This window comes from Acartia tonsa, chromosome 3 (genome assembly GCF_053477335.1).
Source record: "Acartia tonsa isolate MP-2025a chromosome 3, ASM5347733v1, whole genome shotgun sequence".
NCBI classification, from domain to species: domain Eukaryota; kingdom Metazoa; phylum Arthropoda; class Copepoda; order Calanoida; family Acartiidae; genus Acartia; species Acartia tonsa.
The window spans coordinates 15100614-15123670 of record NC_137262.1 but is presented as its reverse complement, the minus strand read 5'-3'; the positions used below and the strand labels follow the sequence as shown (position 1 = coordinate 15123670).

The following is a 23057-nucleotide window of genomic DNA, read 5'->3' as shown; positions in this document are numbered from 1 at the left end:
GCAACAATTGTTCTCTCCTTATATCTTCCAACTTTCATATCTTCTTTCTAAATAAATAGATACATGACAAATCTATCCCCAGAGTAGGGCAGAGCAACAATTGTTCTCTCCTTATATCTTCCAACTTTCATATCTTCTTTCTAAATAAATAGATATATTACAAATCTATCCCCAGAGTAGGGCAGTGCAACAATAGTTCTCTCCTTATATCTTCCAACTTTCATATCTTCTTTCTAAATAAATAGATACATGACAAATCTATCCCCAGAGTAGGGCAGTGCAACAATAGTTCTCTCCTTATATCTTCCAACTTTCATATCTTCTTTCTAAATAAATATATGAGGGAGTCATTGGGTAAGGGTTCTCTGAGTAGACAGTTTGAGTTTATCTTGATGTGAGGGGACTTATGTTGGACTTAAAATTACACTCTTTATTTTCACCTTTAAAACTTTGAGCCCTTTTATTGGATTTTGATTGGTTGTTTTTATACAAGTAGTGTTCCAACTTTTCAACCAATAATTTTAATATACAGAAGGATTAATTTTATTGTATCATGATTTGGGATGTACAACAATTTATCGGCCATTGTCTTATCCCTTTAGATCTCTTGGAAGGATGTGGAGTGGAGTTAAAGTAACAAGCTAAAACTAAAATAGTTTATCACATCTTACATTTTTTCTCCAAATAGAAAATACAAAAAGTAATAATAACAATTATACCTGGTACATGAAATCAGTTTCAACAGATTTATCAGCTGTCAGATGGAAAGTTTGCTTGGTGGTCTGTTGCTTGTCAAAATATTCTTTCCACATTCCTAAACAAAATATAATAATACTAGCGGATACTCCCCTAGAGGCCTCTAGGTGTATTTGAGGTGATAGGGGCTTTACATCGACCCCCACCCCATTTTTATTTCAGTTTCAAAAAGAAAATTTTAAAAAAATGTGTGGGGGACTTTTTGCTGGGGAGGTTTAGTCCCCCTCCCTCAAAAAAAGCTATGAACCTTCTCAGGGCCTATGAGAAGCTACACTGTGAAGGAGAACCGTATCAGTTATGTGGTTAGCGAGATCCATCGCTACGGACAAAAAAAAATAACTACTTAATATTATAGGACGATCATCTTAGAGTGTTAAATTCTAAAATTTTATGGCTTTCATTGTCATTCAAGGATTATGGATATGTTATAGGTGTGATTAACAATATCTGCAAACAGACAACCAATCCTAAAATTGGACGACTTGTAATGTGAACTATAACTATCTCTTCTATAGCTTCAGCCGAAAAAGTCCCACTACTTTGATGAAAATCTTTCGCATGACGTGGTTAGGGGATAACAAAATCCATCCCATTAACCTCAAGGATACAATTTATGCTAAAGCTGAACGTAAAAGTAAAATTATAACCTTTGAAATAAAGAGCATTGACAAGAACCATCTTGGTGTTATCATTCAGAGAATTAGCATTGATCAAATTCTTGATCTTCTCGTGGGTTTTCTCTGCCACAAATGTGTTGATCAGCTCAGCTGCAGCCTTAAATTAAGTCACTCAAAAAACATCAAATAATATGTCTGAAAATTCCGAAAATACCAATCTAACATCAAATATAAACATAAATTAATTTCACTCTTCTTTGTAAGTGCTAATCAGTTTTTCATTTACCCTTTTTTAGTAGTGTATTTTGTGATATATATCAATTTTGGGATATAGTCCTTTTCGTGACAACGCCTCTTATTTTCACAGTAGCTTTAATCCTATTGAGAGCTCCAGCGGGGCCAATTGCCTAACCCTGCGTGACAATCACCTGACCTAACTTAACCTAACCTAAACAAAAAAAATATCAGAAGCTACTGTAAAATACGACGAAACGCCCCTTCAGAGGCGTTGTCACGACAGGGACTATATCCCAATTTTGTTCTAATAGTGTAATACTGGTTTGACCACAAACCAACTTTTTAAAGAAAAAAACATATTTTTATTTTAATATTATTCTAGGTTAGTTTAGGTTGAGTAAAGGTTAAGCAAGCCTGCAGGGATAAAACACCCAGCAATGGCTAGAAATGTGTTTCTTTAATTTGATTAAATTGTGTTGCTCATTATTCAAAGAGTTTTGCTAATAACAGAAAATATCGTCCTCAATCTTATAAATAAAAAATTTTAGGGGAAAAAATTATTTGTTAAATAAAAATCATCTTTACCTCTGGTTTAGTGTAGTCAGTGATGCTAATATTTGCTCCGAAATTATCCTTGAGGTCTGTAACTAAAGTATTCAGCAACTCATAATCCTCCTAAAATATAAATACATAAGTAAACTTATTTTTTTGAAAAAATAGTTATTTCTCGCATCGTATTATAATCAACTTTCCGCGGATATAGAATGTACAATTTTAAGATTAAAACCCGTTCTTTTAGCGCCGAGGTGCCGAAGGCACGGGATAAAAAAACTGATTTTAATCCTATGATTGTACAAGTACATTTTTATATTTGTAGAAAGCGGGATATAATACGATGCTAAACATAGTTTTTTCGTATGGATGAGAACCGGTTCCTATCCACCAGAGTCGAATGAATACAAGAAAATATCTTCATGTTTAATTACAATTTTGCAGGGATACAGTAATATGACTATGGAAACAAAAATATTACCCCCCCCCCCCCCCCTTCTGATAAACAAAATTACTTTTATGGTAGATAACAAATTTAAAGAAAGTCAGGGGTATGTTACATTGTACAATCCAATCCTGATCTAGCCTTTTTTCCAAAGAATTTTAAGCTAACCAGTGCACGTGGCTGTACGAGTTAGGAGAACAAATTACAGTTTGGTGTTACCCCTATCTGTGCAATTTTGTTTCTTTGTTGTAAATGGTTAAAGTATATGAGGGGGAGGAAACATTGAGCTGTTTACTATACTAGTCTCCAAAGAATTATGTATACGTTTTCCTATTTGTTGGCTTAACAACTTTGGAGACTTTTATTAAATTTGATTAGTTGGTTCATTAAGTTTCAACCCCTAATTGTAATCTTCAGAAAGGGTAATTTTCTGTATCATTATTGGAGTTAAAAATGAGTTTATCGACCATCGTCTTATCCCTATAGATCCCTGATATGAGAAACACATTCTTTACTTTACAAGAAAAATATTCTGCAATTTAATCACTGACAATTTCAGGTGATAAAAGATCTGCAGAATAAGAAATAAAAAGTTCATTTTTTTTACCTGAACGAAGAGAGAGTTAGCAGTCTCAATTGTGTAGTTGGCACTTGACTGAATTGTCTGCAGGGCTCTTCCAAGCTGGGTCTTCAACTCATGCAGGTTTTGGATGTAGCGCAGCTCCTCTTGGGCCTTCTTTCCACTGAAACAATCATTTTATATGAGCTAGCCTTTATGTAAATGAGGGAGGTTTGTTTATTTGTCCGTTTAGAACTCGTATGACCTCTTAACAGATTGAGTTTTTCATTTTAAGGAGGCTTTACTTAGTCCTCAGGATAGTTTTAGGTTTTTATTCAAAACTAAGTCATGAGTTGGTTTTAGGCTAGTTTCAACCCCCTCAAGCTTCCTAGATGCAGGAGGCACAGCTAGTCCAGGTATAAAGTAGTAAATTTTCAAATTGTTCAATAAGATCTCGTAATAACTGAAAGACCGAGTTCTCTATTACTTTATGTTAATCTTTTTTTTCGTTCGAATATAGAACTCCTAGATGCTAATGGCGGGACCTTAAATAAATTATAAACAAGGTGAAATCTTAAGCGTAATGTTTGTATTCAATTATTCAAATAAGCAAATGTTATTTTTAAGTTCAATAAACTCTTTCATAAACTTTTAATTATAGATTTATGTATGTACAATTACATATTGTGGCATGGTGCCTTCTTCATTCAAGTTTATACATTTCTATCCCTGTCCACATTCCTCTACTTCTCCAACCGAGCCAGACCTACACTGATAACCGCCACCATGTCCCATCCTGCTGTATCCAGGAGTTAGTTGATTTATGTAGGCCTTTGTGTGAACATCTCACCACTAGCTTGCATTCGGTAGACTGTATACCTATATGACTAGGTTGTCGACAGTCTTAACTCCTTATCCCTTGTGCACGTGGTTTCTGTCCTATACAGAAACGAGACGCCAAAGCTTTTCATTGATATAATATTAAACTATATTTAATAAATAAACATCCTATTGATTTGCCTATTCTGACCAGTTAAATGTATAATAAATCTTGTATTTTTTTATGAAATACCTGTGTTAGATTATTGATATATTATTGCGTCGAAGCTACTCTATACTCGTATTCCGGTCTGTCCGTACATCCCCTCATACGTCAATATAATAATATATCACTTTTTCTCTTAATTTTGACAATTTCAAACAGGTTGCTTCTGTCAAATATTATAGAGCCAATGGACTTTCTAAATCGTACCTTACTAACCCAGGAATCATCATTTAAAGTTATAAAAATAATAAGACGTTTCTTACGTTGCTAAATGAAATATCAAAGATATCAGTTCAGATGGACCGACCAAAAATGTAATAAAGCTTGAAAATAACCAAAAATATTTTCCAGTACGGCTTCGAAATTGATCTGCTGGATTAGAACCGGTTCTCAGACATACTGAAAAACTATATAGCATCGTCTTACAGGAAATTTTCCACGAATGTTTAATAAAAGTCATAAAAAGAATACCAGTTTTGTTATCCCGGGCCTTTGGCCTATTGTGGATAACAAAACTAATATATTTTCTTATAATTGTACTTATAAATTTTCATTTCATATTCGCAGAATGCTGTCTATAATACGATGCGATAAATAACTATTCTTACCCAACAAAATCCATAAGCTGGTCCATTGTAGAGCTCTTACTGCCCATAGCAACCTAACAAGAACAAATGAATGTATTCAAATATTTGTTTACTAGCGGCTACGCCCCTAGAGGCCTCTAGTGGCACTTTAAATGTTTGTTTTTTTAAATATGTTTGCGTTGAACTCTCTTTTAAAATCGAGAACGTAAAAAAAATTCTCTTGGGAGGGTGGTGGTATTCTCCCCCAAAATAGGTAAAAACCTTCCCGGGACATATGAGAATCTACCCTGTTAAGGAGAACCCGATTGATTCAGCGGTTAGCGAGATCCCTCGGTACACACAGACAAACAAAGAGACAGACAAACATCCTGTTACTTTAGTATAAGGATTTTAATGTGATTTATTTCATCTCTCTTAATTAATTTAATTGAAGGCTGTAATTTAAAAAGACTAATGTGGGTTTTGTATTTCCATGGACATAAGGCAGATATTCAGTGGTCATATGAAATAAAAGTAACAGTTTAGATTATTTATAGATAGTCACGAAATCTTTCTTAAAAATATACGTGTCTCGTAGCATAACCGGCAGACCGACGGACCAAGTTAATTGTTTGCTCGAGACACATCTCCCCCGTACACTACGGACTGACGGACGGTAAAAAAAACAAAGTGAATTATAGAATAGCTTCGCTACTAAAAATCTAAATCCTTTTGTATTGCCTGTAAAAAAAATGGCATCATACTGGCTTACCATTGGTCAATTAAAATGTATACTGGCCTGCCATTGGTAATTTAGTCTGTGAATTGGCTTATCATTTGTCATTCGTATTTTATGACGTCATTTTTTATAGGCACTATAAAGAGCTTCTAAAAACTTACCATTCCCAAAGCAGATTGAATGCTGAATGGAGAAAACAAAAGATTTCCTTCTTTCTTCTGCTTTTCCTAAAATATGTTATTGTTTTTTTTATAGCCCTGATTCTCTGAAGTTAGGACTCAGATGCATACGGAGACTAGAAGTGAGAGTCCTTTAACCAATCCTATATTGGTAAGCTTCGCGCTCAGCTGAGTGAATTCTATGTTACATTACAAGCTGACCCGCAATTCTTGTGGAAGCTACTCAATTATTACATCACCCTGGCCCAGAGTTTTGGCAAGTATTCCATATTAAGCCAACCTAATTCATGGCACTTTCAAATGAATGAGGAGCATGGACGAGGGAACGCATGATTCAAGTTGTTTGATAGGTACAATCCTAACTTTCTACAAATCTCCACCCTTCCTAAAATATCGTCATATAAAAGGTGCATACTTATTTTGCCAATTCTAGGTTGGTAAATCAGTAAATAATGCAGATGAAACTACCACCTTATGTGATATCACAGGAAATGATAAAAGAAAGAAAGAAGAATTTAACAAAGATAATAACATCTATAACAAGATATACACAGAAATAATAGAAAAACTTTGATATATCAAGAAAAAAAACAGAAATACAAAGCAATTTATGCAGTATTTACTAATTAGTTAGCTTTTTGTGTTAATCTTTGACTGAAAACCTTACCTCTTTGTAGAGCTTCATGCCAATCTCGGCACTGGCCTTGGCCAGATTCATAAAGTTGAATGAATCATCCTCCTGTGACGTCATACTGTCGTCTCCTGATAACAAATTTCTGGCCTCTAATGATTCTGGTGAAAAATGTCTGTGTTCTTCTTCTACTGGAGGTGAAAAGTCTTTGTCTATGACTATATCTGTGTCCTGAAAAAATGCAAATGTTTACTTCAAAATAAACAGTTCAAAGAAATCTTTATACTACAGTAACAGGATCAGTGTCTATCTGTCTGTCTATGTGAACCGATATGGTTCACCTTAACAGTGTATCTCATAGGTTCTGAAAAGGTTTAAAACTATTTTGGGTTAGGGTTCCACCAACCTTCCAAGAGAAATTGCCTATGGAATAAAAACCTTTTTCTTTTTAAAACCAAAATTGAAATTGGGGGTTCGACTAACCGTCCCCCCTGACCACAAGTGCCCCCCGAGGCCTCTAAAGGAGTAGTGAGTAGTGAGGTAAAAAGTTAAGATCTATTGCAGTTCACGGTAAAATAGTGCTGGTAACGAATATTGCTGAAAATCTATGAATTTTAAAGGCTGCTAGCTGCCAAACGGCTGAACGTACAGATCATACCCGCACACCATTTTAAGCGGCATAAGAAGGCCTAAAAATAATCTGGAATAGCCAAGATCCAATGATACACAGGGAAGGCTTCACTGAAGAAAAAACGCGTAAAATAGGCCTTTTTCGCGCATTTCTCTGGACTGCGAGATAATTATGCATTATTGATTTATGGCTATTCCAGATTATTTGTAGGCCTCCTTATGCCGCTTAAAACAGTGTGCGGGCTTGATCTGTACGTTCAGCCGTTTGGCAGCTAGTAGCCTTTAAAATTCATAGATTTTTAGCAATATTCGTTACCAGCAATATTTTACCGTGAACTGCAGTAGATCCAAAAGTTAATTTTAGAGATGCTACACATCTTGAATATTATATACAACTAACCTCTAATGCTGCTCCTTTACTTGAAAATATAACTGCTAATGTTGTAATTAGGGCTCCGCTCATCAAAATCATTAAACTTATTTTTAAAACCTAAAATAAAAGAAAATTTTAGAAAAAATTCACAAAACATGTTTGCTTGAATAACCAATTTTAACTTCCATCTTTCTTTTCTAAATTGTATAATACTACATAATTAAGTTTTTTTTTCGAAAATAGTTTTAATGTTCGTTCATTTTAAATCCTAATCTAAAACGCAATATTTCTTACCTTGAACCTTTTAGCCCGCTTCAAGTTCCTATAAAGAAAAAAATCTTTGTTATTAAAGTTTATTCTGCAAGCTTTTAAAGTTTATAAAATATGATTGATTTTGATTGATTATCCAGTGAAAATAATAAAAGCTAAAATATAAAATAAACACATTGTTAGCAATATTTTAATGGAAAAAGAAATATTGAAAGAAACAAGATTAGTCTGATGAAAACGTATGACTTTAAATGAATGACTGAATCTTTATGTACAAGGTGTTTCAAATAAAACTGCGTTTTCCGGTTTGGAAAACAACCAGTAGGAGTATGAAAGAAATAAATATATATTCTTAATCTCTATAAAAATATGGATCAATTTTACAAAAGGTGTTTTTTAATATCTCTTAAAACAATAGCGCTTTTTAGAGCTTAAAGAATTCAAAATGTATGTGTGTTGCTTTATTCTTGTAGAATTTAGGGCTATAGCATTCAATTAAATTCTTCTTTTTACTTGAAAACGACATTATAGCATGCTTAACCAAATATTCTAATAATTACATTTAAAATCTAATTCAATATTGCTTTTTTAAATAATAAATAACCAATTTTATTTTTGCTTTAATTACGATTTAATCATGATCATTCAATTATGCTCTCATAACTGTTCCTCCTATCCCTCCCCTTTTAATCTCTTAATCCCTTTTGATTGGACATTTGTGACATATTAACCTTATATGATATAAGTAGAAGCACTTTTAACGACATTTTCAAACTAAGATAGCTTGCTTATTTTTTAGGATATTGAAATGAATTAAAAAGTGACTTGTTTTATTTATCAATGCGCATGGAATTAAAAGAGATTTTTTTAAAAAAATGCCTTTGCAATAGAGAAATAGAAAAAAACTAAATTCCGAGGAACCCAAAAAGCTCTGTGCATATAGCCAAAAAAAGAAAATATGTAAAAAATCTCAAATGCGGACATTGATTTAACCTTTTATTACTTTAATATTGAACTTTTCAGCCTTTATGCTGCTAAAAAATTAGTTAATTGAATCTCATTGTTGTCACAGATTTAGGATCAGGCATTTTTAACCTACATGTACCTATCAGTACAGCCACATTTTTAGAGATATCGAAAACCACCTTAAGTATATGTGATGTGCATTTTTACAGAGAATATGGACCTATAATTATTTTTTTTCATGCTCCTTCTGGTTGATTCCCAAAACTAGAAAACGCATTTTTTTCTGAAACACATTGTACATAAACAGATAGACCTATAAATTTGAATTGTAACAAACTTTTAAATCCGTATGAAAAACGACTAAAATGCACCAATTTACAGACACACTTCCACCCATCATTGTGCATGAACTAACCCCATAGAAAATTATTTAATTTTAAATGCAACAAAAAATGACAAAAATGTCCAAGGGACCATTCAAATAATGACAGTTCTTCGTCTGTATTTCCTCTAAAACAATACAATGTCAATTGCAATAAAAGGACAAGACAAATCATTAGTAGCTGAACCAAATTGTCATAATTTCTTCTTAAAATTCCCTTAAATTTTAACTGTTTATCCAGGCATTCATTTGTGGTAATAATTTACTCTACACTTTGCCATTCCCAAATTAGAACCCAGGTGTAGGTGAATCCAAAAACTGAATTAATTCGAAAAGATACATAGTGATTTCGGGTTGGTTAAAGCTGCTTAGAACCTCCATTCTCTTACTCAAGATCAGCATTTTCTTTCTGTTATATTTGTTTTACCTGGCAGGAGTGATAGTTGGCTTATCAGAGGTAGGTACAGCCTGAAATCCGTCTGAAAAGGAAATGAAATAAAAAAAAGTTTGCCAGAATATTTTTCCAGCTATCTGAATTAAAAATATACATTTTTCAAACTTTACCTTTTGAACATGTGTATTTATTTTGTATAGATTGCTATGATTTGCAATTTCTACTTGATATTTTAAACAAGGAAAACAACATTCATAAAAGTATAATACTTGAAAAAGTATAATGTTGGTGCTTGATTACAAATTTAAAAAAAGATAATTTCACCTAGTCATAAATAATATTAGAGCAGCTAATCTTGAACTATGTAGTGCATGTCAGTATGTCTGTTTCCTCATAGGAACAGAATGAATAACAAAGTGATTGAAATTCTAAATATCTACAAACAACCAGAGACAGGCTAATCATTTGGTTTTTTGTTATTAATCTAATTATCAATCTTTTTCTTTAATACAAATAAACATCTGCTACATAACACACTTTGTCAGTTTATCCAAAATAATTATTCTTAGTAAAAAAAATCACTTTTGAATAAGCTTCACTGCATACTATATATAATAACATGATTCTGAAAAATCCTATAACAAGACAATAAAAAAGGTGATTAATAGGCCTGGGCGTTTTTCACATTTACTAACTCCATGGAAATTTAATGTTTGTTTACATAGAGAGAAAACTAAAAAAGCCTGGCAGACAAAATTTACACAGCAGAAAAGGTGCGGCTTTCTAAATTTGTTATTTATAATTTTATTAAATGTCATCATCAAAAATTTTATTTTTAAATGTTTTTTTGACAACTTGTAATTTTTATTTGTTCAATAATAAAAATATTTCAAATAATAAATAAAATTTCTATCCTTTTCTAGAAATTTCTCTTTTTGTATGTGTATGAGAATGAAAATTATATTAAGAAATGGTTATAGTTTTACTCATTGATAAATGTGAAAAAATAGAAGAAAAATTTGGCACATTTTGCTTCTAAGCATTTACTATCACAGTAATTTTGCCTGAACAGGACAGTAATTGATATAATAGCACATGGATTACATTTTCTTGAAAACGAGAAGAAAATAGACTTCATCCTTGACAATATTAGCTCATTCATGGAGTCTTACAGTCTTAATTTTGATTAACAAAACAAACTTGAAGAAAAAAACTCACTTTTTACAAATTTTGCTAATCGCTTCTGAGTAACATTTTCACATACACTAACAAAAAATTAGTCACACATGAAGCATAAAAGTAAGATAACACATAATTGTGGCTTTTCTTTATTATTTACTCCCAGGGAGGGAGTAGTCATTGGACTGTTAATTACAAAAATACCAATTACCATTTCTTAATTTTCTTTTTCTAAGCGGCTGGGAGAGGCCAAGAGTATGATGTGTAGATAGGGCGTGCGATATTTCTATGAGAAAATAGCCGAAAACGGCCAAACGGCTGAGCTGCCAGCTGTTACCTTTCCAACTTTTTGTTCAATTAAGGAAAAATAGACCTACCAAGGATTACACATGCCAAGTTTCATAACGAAATTCGGATTCTAAGTGCCATTTGCGCATTGATTATGAGATGGTTCCATTGAAAACCATCCCCTTAATATAATATCTATTGCCTTATCCCTGCTTACTCCTCCATAAGTTGAACAAATAATCCTAAGTAATGTATAACGGCTTATCACTGCATGAAAATTATGGCGGTGGTAAAAAATACGTGGACTCCAGGGGTAGGGAAACCTATCCTGATAAATAATTTGAAAAAGAAATCAAGTAAGCTAGACAGGATAATATTTTCGTTGAATTAAAGTTTTGAAATCTGTTAAAATATTCAAAAGAGATTACACCTTACTATAAAAAGAATATTTACTTAAATTTGCATTTCTTAAATTTTTCATGATGGAACCTAGTGTCTATGATACTAAACCTTTCAATAACATGCGCAATTGTGTCTGACGTGATTTGTTAGACATTATTAATAATGCAGGATGTCCAGCTAAAAAGTTGCTAAGTATAAATAAAGTATAATGTGGTTATTTAACAAAATTCTGTACAAAAAGTGCGAAATTTTTGCAAAATAATACCTATTAATATATTACATTAATTAAATAATAAACTTCTTCAGATAATTTCTAAAAAGGTTTCAAAAACACCAATATGAAACTCTTTCACTGACATCAATACGTAAAGAAACACTTTATTTTATAGCGTCTAAATACGAAAAAAATATTACCTTTGTAATATATTTGATTCTATAATATATAATTCTTTTGATAATTTCTTTAAGAAACGTATGTTATGTCACACGCAACACTGTAACGAATACACTTATTGAATTACAGAGAGTTAGCTAGCGCACACAGTATTGTTGTTGTTTGACTGGAGTATTGTTGTTGTTTAACTGCAGAGTTGTGGGAAGATGAAAGCCCTACGTATTACCATTTCTACCACTACCACCGCTGTTTTCTGATGAAACAACGATGAAAACATCCACAAAGGCGAAGCTCCAAAATCAGACAGTTTGACAAAACGAATGGTAACGTTTGTAGAGTGTCAGAATTGAATAAGCAGAATGCATTATGTATAAATTAAAATGTCAGTGAATTTGTTGCTGCAAAACTGCTTAAAGGGCGAATATAGTTTCAATATGATATGAGCTTATATGAAAGGTGCCATTACATACTTTTAAAATATCTATGTTAAATTTAAAAAATCAAAAAAATCCTTAAGTAGATTTTGCAATTTTTGCTTTTACTTCAACATATGATAAATGAGAAAGTCAACAAAATCGTTTATTTTACCCCTTTACAAGACTTTTTTTGACTAGTTTTCTTAAGTTTAATTGATTATTACATTGGCATGCATCTTAATTGATAATTAAAGTGTTTATTTTTTTTATATTATATACTATTTTATTGATTTTTTAAAAAGCATAAAATAATTTGCGTCAATTTGCGTCCGGAGTAATTACTAGGGTAAATAATACGTTTTAAAGTTTTTTTTTCTGTATAAAGATCAATGATTATTTCTTGATGATATAATTACCCTAGTACGCATTTTTCAACACACACACACAAACGCACCGATCGCCAGATTTTCTCCAGAAAAAAATATAAGAAAAAAAACACTATTCACCTATTATTTTTGTCCTCTTTAAATTAATTATAACAATTACCATATAATTTTCATACTTACATGAAATAAAATTTCTCCTGTAAAGGTTTTTTTTTTAAATAAAATTCATATACTTTACACTTTGTTGGGGAATATTGTCAAGGAAGAAACAATCCACAATACAAAAAAATAAATTGATAACTGGTTTCCACTTTTATTACGACTATCATTTAACGAAAGCTTTTTAATTCAACCTTAAACCGAAGCCTTGTGTGATGCTAGGGTGTTTGGAGTTCTTAGGGAACCACACTTATTACATAAATTTATCCTGAGAATGTTCAGGTTTTAAGCTATAACAGACTTATACATTTGGATATGTCAATATCTTAAAGTTACTTATAATCTATGGAATTGCACGTTTTTTTTGAGCCCATATTATATTCAACCTATATTCGCCCTTTAAATACAGGATGCTGTTTAAGGACATACTAACTTTTGTAGGACTTGATTACAGAGATGCTCCGCTTAAAACATTATACCTTGTTGTAATGCAGACATTCTGGTAAGGATTATAAAGTTGCTACGCTTTTTAAATCGTACCTAACTATTACAGGAATCACCATGCCAAGTTTGAAATCGATAGGACAATTCTAACACGATTAAATTAACGAAAAGAGCTAACAGTTACGGACGGAAGCCAACCGATACGGATGGACCGACCGATCCTAATTTTAGAAAAGTTTTGCTTTAAAAAAATGCAACGGCGCTGCGTTGTAGAATTAGATATATCATGACTAAGTTCACATAAAAGGTTTCTTAAATTCACAAAAAGTTTACTAAATATCCAAAAGCATTTCTACTAAGCTAAGAATTCAACTTTAAGAACACTCAATACATGAAACCTAACTGAACAAGGATAAATATAACCACAAAAATAACATATTTACCTACATTTACTTCCCTCCATTGTACACAAAATCAAATTTTCAACTGAGTATATATTTTCTCTTTTATTGTGACTAACAAAAAAGATAAGAAATACCTATTCATTTTGAAGGCTAGAAAAATCCAGAATTGTAAACAGTTGTATTTTTTTAAAATCGAACGAAAATGACAATAGCCATAAAAGCGAAGCACTTTAATGATTTGATAAACGAACATTAACACTTGTAGAGTGTCAGAACTAAAAATGCAGACCATAAATGTATAAGTCTATAAAAATTAGAAGTAAATTTGTTGCAAAACTACTTAAATCGAGAAGACTGTTTAAGGACATAATTATATTGACTTGATTTAAACAGATGCTTTGTTTATTACATTGTACATTCTTGTAATAGGAATCAGTACTCCAAAAATCAGATGGATAGGATAGTACATAAATTATTTTCTAAAAAAAGGTTAAATATCAACATGTTTTTGATTGATGGTAACAATTAAATTGTTATGCTTTCTACATTGTACCTACAGTTACAGGAATCATCTTCCAAAGTTTGAAATCAATCTGACAATACTAACATGTATAGATTAATCATTCATGATGTACATATTTTAATTACAGAAAAGCTATGCTTTTAAAAAGATTTTAGTAAATATTTCTATGAAATGACAAACGTATCAAATGTCATTCTGTTTGCTATATACATACACAATGGCATAGACTCGAAATAAAGTATTACCAAACTTTACCAATAAACTGTAAAGAGATATGATAAATATACAACCAAAATAACAAGTTAATGTTGAAATTCAAATCCTTCTCGTTCCTTCTTGAATATAAAATGAATTTGAAAATTTTGAAGATATATTTTAATTTCCTTATCAGGATGATGTTTTTATATGTCGTCTTTATGACAGGTTATTATATTATTAATATATTTCTTAAATTATGTATATAAAAAAACATTGTACGATAATATCAAATTAAATTAAAAATAATTTATTTTTTATGTTTTTTTTGTTCCAAAATCATCCCTGCATTAAAAAAAGAAAAATGTGTGTTTTGTTTTACAAAGCAGACTAAATATATTATGATAATATACAACGTCTCTTTGTGAGTTCATATTTATAATATTGATTTTTATAAATGAATTAATGAAAAAATATTTGTTTGAAATTTGACTAAATATCATATCGTATAATTTACTTAACCCTTTTATTTAACAACATTTGTTTTTAGGTTCTTTTTATTTAAATATTTCAAACAGCTGCCTTTTTTTATCTTTAAAGTTAGAAAAACAATTTTTTCAGAAGATGTTTATCTTTATTATTATTTTATATTAGAAATCTCAAAATTTATTAGTGGAACCATAAAGTATTTTGAATTTGGGCTGTGGTAAAAAATCTTGATAGTGGACATAAAAATGCACATGAAGCTCTCTAAATTTTTTTTAGGATTATTTTTTTGGGGGGGATATTCACCCCCCAATTAAAAAAACTGTTTGGGGAGGTAAATTTTATATGGGGGGGGGAATAATCACCCCTTTACCCCCTCCCCTTGGACGTCCTTGTAGTTGTTACAAAATGGGTGAAATTGCACCACAGTTCTGATCCCACAATGTAAAAATTTCAAGTTAGTTTGAAACAGCATTTTGACACTCCGAGTATCATTTTACCCACAAACCTGTCGCATAACTCTTTTTTTTTTATTTGAATCCCAAAATAAAGCTTGAACGTCTTTGATTTTTTTATCCTTATATAAAAGTATCATGATAACTATTTATCTATTTGTCTCAAAGAATCTCGCTAACTGCTAGACAGATATGGTTTTTCTTTACATTAAAGCTTTTTATATGTCCTGACAATGTTTATAACTATTTTGGGAAGGGTGCCTCCACCATATAAAAATTGCTCCTGAACAAAAAATAACCCTCTAAAAATTTTGAAAAACAATCATCTTAGGTATAGTTAGGACTCTCCAGCCCCCCCCCCCTCCCCTCCCTATCCCCAAGTGCCCCTAGAGACTTTAAGGGTACGTAGCCGATAGTCCTTATATGGAAATAATGAGATGTATGTATACTGTCTGTAACAAAGGAACTCGCTATCCACTGAGCAGATATAGTCCTTGGTTTTTTTGTAAAACTTAAATTTAAAAATGGAGGGGATCAAATTCTAGTGTCCCTAATGAGCGCTGGGGGCGTAGCCGCTTGTTTTAAGTATGTCAAGCATCATTTTAAAATTAAAAAGAAAATAAATGTTTCAGATAATAACAACCCAACAAATTATGTCTATAGCAATTTGATCAGCTGATTGGTTTGAATACTAGATGTTTTTTTAAGTAGCGCAGCTACTCTAATTCTAGGGGATAAATCTAATTTTGCTTAGAATTTACTTTCAGGTGTTTTAAACGTTGTAAATTGAAGATTTTATTTTGATAATTAATATTTTACAACAATATCTGCTATAAACTGTGAGTAAGTTTGATAAAATTACGTTTTTTTTGCAAGCTTTTTGGAAAATACTTCATTATTTTTATAATTCTGACAAAATAGAATTTCTGTTTAAGTAAATAACATAGCCACAAAAAGGTTTAAGTGGTTATTGAAATATTTTATTACCATTCTTGATAATTAAATAGTCGTTAACTATGTTTAATTTGCATTTTTAAAAAAGACAAGTAAAATATCCTACTTTAATGCTACTTTTATGAAGTTATCTTAAATCTTTTCCAGAAGTTTATTTTATAAAACTATTTTATTTTCCATTGATTTTATTGATTATATAGGTTCAAAATATTAAAAGTATTTTTTAAAGGCTATAGATTAATTTTGATTAATTCCGATTTTTAATTTTTCTAATTTTTTTCAAATCTGAAAGAATATGCATGTCTTTTCAAAGAATAGATTAAATAAAAAACGAAATTAAACATATTCAGGCTATCAAAAAGCAAAAAATATTCTTTTTTACCATTAAATCGCAAATATTTAAAATCATTAGATTTTAAGCTTATTTTGCATGGAAACACATTTTTTTCAGTTATTTCTTCTCAACAATGGATTTTAAATGATTATTACTGAAAACTTTTATGAAAATGTTATTAACAAAAACTTCAAATAAAAGAAATAATTGCCGTTTGCGAAAATGTGTGCAAAAAGTTGCCAATATCTCGTTAGAAGGGACTTAATAGATTTTAATTCTTACTGCTTACGACCCAGTGGACTATAAACTATTAGAAAAGTATCACTTTAAGGTGAAATTTTGAGGGTCAACTTTTTTTCTTTTAAAATTTGCAGTGCATAACATACCTGAGGTGAATTCTTAAAAACTTTTTGGGCTCACTGCCTCACTAAGATAGTGAGGCAAAATTATCCCCTCTAAATTTTTAGCGAGCCTCACTGATTTTAGTGAGGCAGTGAGCCAAAATTTTTTTAAAGAATTTACCTCTGTTATCCAATTTCTAGTATAAATTAGAAGGATGTCTGTCAGACCTGATGAGGCTCACATTGGACTAAACTTTTAAAGGAAAGTATCATACAAAGGTTTTTTAGCTATTTTCTTGGGGGATTAACCTTTCTTTTAAGATTAAAATCTAAATAAAGGGGGTGAACCCTTAACCAATCCAAGGGCGAAGCCCTCTGAAAAAAATATACCCTCCCACAAAAAAAATCTTGCTAAGACTTGAACTGATAGAAATCTAAATTTCTTGGAAGCTTCACATAGCTCCTGGGATGGTTTTAGGCTATCAAAAGTAAGTTCCTAGATGCTAAGATTGAGGCCAATAAATCAAAAAGTGTAAACTGTTAAAATTGATAAATTTTTTCCTGCAGCAAAGTTGGATGTATAATAGTTTCACAATAAGTTGTTATGATTTTGTAAAAAATCGTTTTGTATGATAGAAAACCCGACGCTCAGAGATGCTCACAAACAGAATCTGTGTAGCGGAGTCAAATTACCTTTTAATTTAATTTTTTATCCTCAAAATGAATGTAATATACATTTAGATGGTCCATCTGACCCCACTTTTTGTCAAAGTTAAAAAGGTATTTTTTGCAAAACCTTTGTTTATTTATACGATTGAAATTTTTTTACATAATTTACTCAAAAAAGCTTTATTATGTATTTGCTACATGATTTGATAAACTGTATAGCTTACAATATTTTCATTGATCTTTTTTTTACTCCGTTCCTTATATTTTTCTTTTACTCTTTCAAACTAGGTATTGTTTTTAAAATATAAGATAATCAATTAGAGTAATCTTAACATGTTAGACTTAAAGGGTAGTTTCGCTCTAGAATTATTATCAGAGCGAAAAATTGTGTAGTTTCCTTATAATTTTGATCAATCATTATATTTTGCAGAAATATCTGCAGTTACATTTAATACGTTTAAAATAGCACAAACTTTAATCTACCACGAAAACAGTCAAAAAAATGAAATACTTTTTATCTCCGTAAGTTCCTATTATTTCCTTATTTTCCTTACGTGAAAAAAACTTAAATTTGCAAGGTAAGCAAGCATAAAAATTCCATGTTTAATTTTTCTTGGAATATTATTTGTATGCATTATGCTTTTAACAACATTTCACGCACATGATTTAATTCAAAACTATATAATCCATGTTTTCAAATGAATTAATTTATGTAACTGCAATAATTAACACTTAAACAAGAATCAAAAATTTAAAACAGCTTAGAAAATTCGCAAATTTGATAAACAATAAATTACTTACTTACCACTGATCAGATTTATCTTATTACTGAGCTTCCCCATTATGAAGAAGATATATTCTTGTTGTTTAAATCCACTCACTAGTGAAGTCTAAATAAAAATGATGATATAATGTAGAGAGAAATAATATTGATTATGGCTTGAAATATATTTGTAAACTGATAAGAGATCGCACCTCTGTGTATGTTTAGTATATTTAGCAGGGCTCGGCACCCGTGCGTCAGGCGTCTGTAAGCCTCAAGGAAATAGACTTTTTAAAAATCAGCTAAAATGCTAAACCTGACCCAAATATGACAGTTCCACTTTTCAAAAATAAAATTCAAAGCAATCAAACTGGTTTAAATATGCTTCGTCGCGGCTGATGCGCGGCTGCCGAGCCCTGGTATATTGTACATATGTGTAAATATTTGCTCTTTATCATTCGTACCAAAAATTCTTCTTTTCAACTCACTCTGTATGTCAATATCTTAGAAGCAAAGTCATTTTAAAATTAAGGTAAGTTGTCCATTTGATTAACCAAGAAATTGAGTAGCATCATTAAAGTAGTGTCAAACAATTAAAAGCCACTTTCAATGACACAAAGAGATCTATGCTGCAGATGTTTAAAAATCAGCTGTAATAGACAAACATTTTCTTGTTTTAATTTCCAGCAGGGCAATGTATTCTTGTCATTTTACCTATTTTTTCTGATAGAAATCAACAGAATAATAAAATCTCTGCAAAAAATTGTAAAGGTATGTTTTTTGATGATCTACTTTTGGTTTTACAGATTTAATGAACTTTTAATCCTCTTTTGAATAATAACATTGTTTTGATGAGAAAATAAAGAGAAAAAATAATTAAAGAGAATTATTCGAGATTCAATGAAATTTTTAATCCAAGAATTTCTTATTTACGACTTATTTACAAATCAATTTATCTATGCAACTGTGCATTATTTATTCATTATTGGCAAGAGATAATTTGTTTGAACAATTGTCTTACAGATAAATACCAGGGATCTAAAGGGATAAGACAACAGCAGATAAATTGATGTAAATCCCCAAATGGTACACAAAATTACCTATTCTGTAGATTAAAATCAGTGGTTGGAACGTGTAGACACTCGACTTAATGAAACAACCAATCAAAATTCAATAAAATTCCCCAAAGTTGTTGAGCCAAGGAATAAGAAAACTTTATTACAAAACTTTGAGGACTAGTGTAATAAACACTAAACAGCCCAATTTACCCTCTCTCTCTGGGACATTGGGCAGTTTATTACAATAGTCCCCAAAGTTTAAGACAACGTTTTCTTATTCGTTGGTTTAGCAACTTTAGAATTTTGATTGGTTGATTCATTTAGTTAAGTATCCAAACGTTGCAACCAATAATTTTAATCTATAGAAGAGGTAATTTTGTGTATCAATATTGGTGATGTTCATCAATTTATCGGTCGTTGTCTTATCCCTTCAGATCTCTGCAGATAAATACATTTATATCTAGTTCAATATCACAATTACTTTCACACATTTTCATAATTGGTGTCAACAATAGATATACTATATCTAGATATTCCATCTCATCCCATTTTTCGTCAAACGTAAACAGGGACATTTTGCTATTGGCTGATACAGACAATATGTCTCTAGATTATCTCTATTGTGTGAACCTTTTTTTTGCAAAGTAGCACAACAAAATATATTTTCAATAATTTAGAGGTGCGCACAGTCATATGGAGGAAGGGAGGATATGTGGGAGGGTGGATGTCACAACTTATCAAATTTCGCGCTAAAATAAATCAATTATGTGCCATCGTAGTGAAAATTCATCCCATATCATTTTGGTGTTTTGACACGTATATTTTAGGCAAAGTCAGAAATTTAAATTTGAGTTGCAAGCCGGGTGAGGGTAGTCAAAATTAGCATATTTTTGATCAGGTTATCCAGCAAAATTAGCCCCATTCCTTTTCCCATTACCCATTTTTACCATCAATCAAGAGGGATGAAGAATTTCCTAAAAAATGTCCAAGGGGTTTAAAAGTTGGGTGTTGGGATAGGAAAATTAATAGTGGATTTTCCCTTAGTCTGTCTAAAAAGCACTGTACACTAGGATATATAAGTTGGAAGGAATTTTAATGTTAGGGGGAGATTTGAAATCTGCATCAAATTTTAAGGATTTTTTTTATAAAATTCGTTTTTTGTATAATTCTTTATCTATAAGCGGAAATACATTTTAAGTTAATTAATTTTGACCAATAGGATAGGTGGATTAGAAACTACCTGCGCTCTGATTGGGTGAATAATGTACGACACTTAAGCTTCTCCAATCAGAGCGCAGATAGTTGTCAATCCACCAATCACAGATGTCAAAATTAATTAACTTGAATTGTATTTCCGCTTTTAGATAAAGAATTATACAAAAACGAATTTTATAAAAAAAATCCTTAAAATTTGATGCAGTTTTCAAATCTCCCCCTAACATTAAAATTCCTTTCAACTTATTGTATATCCTACTGTACACCCTTGCAGCTATTAAAAATTTAGCATTTAAAATAGATGCCTCTAGGGGCGTAGCCGCCAGTAATAAATATTTCACTGTCTTTGCCATTTTAAGATTGATTATATATTTCAAATTAGGTTAATAAATGGATATATTTCTATCTTATCTCTTAATAACAATTATATAATTAAACTTAAAATACAAAGGGGGGAGGCGGATGTGCCACTTTTTGAAACCAAAACTAAAAGTCAACAAAGGAACTCATCTAAAAAAAGAGTTACAGGTGTGAGATTTTGCATGGCAGTTGCTTTATAGGGGTACAATATGGAACTGTGAAGAAACGGCGGCGCAACTGCCGAAAACCGCCGTTTCCCGCCGAATTTTTTTTGCCTTTTCTCGGCGGTTTTCGGCGGTTGCGCCGCCGTTTCTTCACAGTTCCATATTGTACCCCTATTAAGCAACTGCCATGCAAAATCTCAGACCTGTAACTCTTTTTTTAGTTGAGTTCCTTTGACTTTTAGTTTTGGTTTCAAAAAGTGGCACATCCGCCTCCCCCCTTTTTTTCACTTTAAAATCTTCGAAATCCGGGCTTATTATAGTTTTTAAAAAATCTATTTAATAATGATAATTAGTTTATAATTATTCATTTGCTGTCAGAGAAGTTTTATGATCCTGGGCAGGTTTTTTGCTAGTTTTATCTCTACAATTTCCCTAGTTAGGGCCGAAGCGGTTCATATGTACATATACAATTAATTAATATTCGATATAAAATTAAAATTTTTACCTTGGCCTATCTTCTGTGTAAGATTGATTAAGATTTCACCTTGAAATCAATAATATTTGTTCATTCACAAATCACTAAATACTCAAAAATAAAATATAAATAATTCACATTAGGATATTTTCAACATATCACGTATAAAAGCTGTAACAATAATTGAGTAATGTATTCAGGGTATAAAGGTGTTAAATAAATGATTGTATGTCTGTGTGTCAGTTTGTTTACGTACGTAGATAAGGTACGTGTACTAAGTTAGACACTTTACAATTAATTGAATATATTTTTCTGGCTGAATTAGAAAACGTTTAACTCTTTAAAGAAGAAACAAAACGTAATTTAAATGCTAGGCAAAAATACAAGCTAGCATTCCAATTAAATGATATGGATATTATTTTTTTTATTTTATGTGAGTATATAAATATGCGGGATTCCCATTTCTTTTTTATAACTGGAATATTTGTAGGTTGTATTTTAAATGTGAAGTACATACCATTTACATTCTATAATACAAAGTAGAATGATGTCTGTCCGCCCGTCTGTCTGTCTGTCTGTCCGTCCCTTAAGATCTTAGTAACCACTGAACCGATCGGATTTTACTCTTCCGGGAATATACCTACTGGTCCTGTGGTGGTTTTAGGCTATTTTCTTGGGGGGTGTGACACCCCCAACCCCCCCCAAAAACAAAAAAATCCCCCACGTTTTTTTCTGCTGAAGATTTCCTTGGTCCTTTTTTTTTGCTGAAGATTTCCTTGGTCCTTTTTTAAAAGCGAAGCTTTTCTATAATTAGGGTCGGTCCGTCCGTCCGTCCGTAACGGATAGCTTTTTTCGTTAATTTAGACATGTTAGAATTGTCCTATCGATTTCAAATTTTGCATGGTGATTCCTTTAGTAGTTAGGTACGATTTAGAAAGCGTAGCAACTCTATAATCATTACCAAAATGTCCGTACGTCCATTTTAAACACGTTGATTTTTTTACTTTTTTAAATAGTTTTTTTTTCGTTAATTTAGGCATGTTAGAATTGTCCTATCGATTTAAAATTTTGCATGGTGATTCCTGTAATAGTTAGGTACGAGTTAGAAACCGTAGCAACTCTATAATCATTACCAGAATGTCCGTACGTCCATTTTAAACATGTTGATTTTTTTACATTTTTAACAACAAATTTGTATGTGACCTAATTATCCGATTGGTCTGATTTTTGGTATATTGATTCCTGGGACAACAAAGTATAATATTATAAGCGATGTAACTCTATAATCAAGTCCTAAAAATGTAAGTATGTCCATAATCATTATCCTGTATCAAGCAGTTTTTCAACAAATTTACTTACAATTTTGCTTTGACTCTTATACATTCGCATTCTGATTATTCAGTTCTGACATTACACAAGTGTTAATGTCCGTTTGTCCTACCGTTTCAGAGCTTCGCTTTTATGGATGTTGTCATCCTTGTTTCTGCTGAAGATTTCCTTGGTCCTTTTACGAATTTCGCCAAATTCATTTATTTTGATCACCTCTTGGGGCAAAGCCCCTAGAGGCTAGGGGCGAAACCGCTAGTACCTTTATAATTCATAGCCATAAACTTCTGATCATTCTTTTATCCTTAATGTAAAAGCTACAGCCG

At 31.4% G+C, this 23057-nt stretch overlaps 1 protein-coding gene across 4 annotated transcripts; it reads right to left on the bottom strand.

Annotated features, from left to right (window-relative positions):
- Positions 1-18: 18 nt before the first annotated feature.
- Positions 19-21703, bottom strand: LOC145313423 (serine protease inhibitor 3/4-like). 4 transcript variants are annotated; one of them, XM_080152832.1, is made up of 13 exons: positions 21436-21703; positions 18176-18260; positions 9375-9426; positions 7624-7651; positions 7357-7446; positions 6363-6557; positions 5678-5743; positions 4820-4872; positions 3215-3350; positions 2196-2285; positions 1404-1530; positions 720-814; positions 19-140 (listed from the first exon to the last, which is right to left on the bottom strand). In XM_080152832.1, the coding sequence occupies exons 2-13, from the start codon at positions 18210-18212 to the stop codon at positions 48-50; spliced, it is 1062 nt and encodes a 353-aa protein (XP_080008958.1). In that variant the 5' UTR covers positions 18213-18260; positions 21436-21703; the 3' UTR covers positions 19-47. The 4 variants fall into 4 exon arrangements, with proteins under 4 accessions (XP_080008958.1, XP_080008957.1, XP_080008959.1 ...); XM_080152831.1 differs by lacking the exon at positions 19-140 and adding an exon at positions 219-326; XM_080152833.1 differs by lacking the exons at positions 19-140; positions 21436-21703 and adding an exon at positions 219-326 and having other exon boundaries at positions 18172-18248.
- Positions 21704-23057: the final 1354 nt, after the last annotated feature.

Bases quoted from the DNA above. Each gene is read 5' to 3' on its own strand.
- LOC145313423 (XM_080152832.1), bottom strand. From the start codon at position 18,212: ATGGGGAAGCTCAGTAATAAGATAAATCTGATCAGTG. The intron at 4,873-5,677 runs GTAAGTTTTTAG...TGTTCTTGTTAG, and splicing joins TTCAATCTGCTTTGGGAATG to GTTGCTATGGGCAGTAAGAG. The intron at 141-719 runs GTATAATTGTTA...CTATTTATTTAG, and splicing joins AAACTGATTTCATGTACCAG to AAAGAAGATATGAAAGTTGG.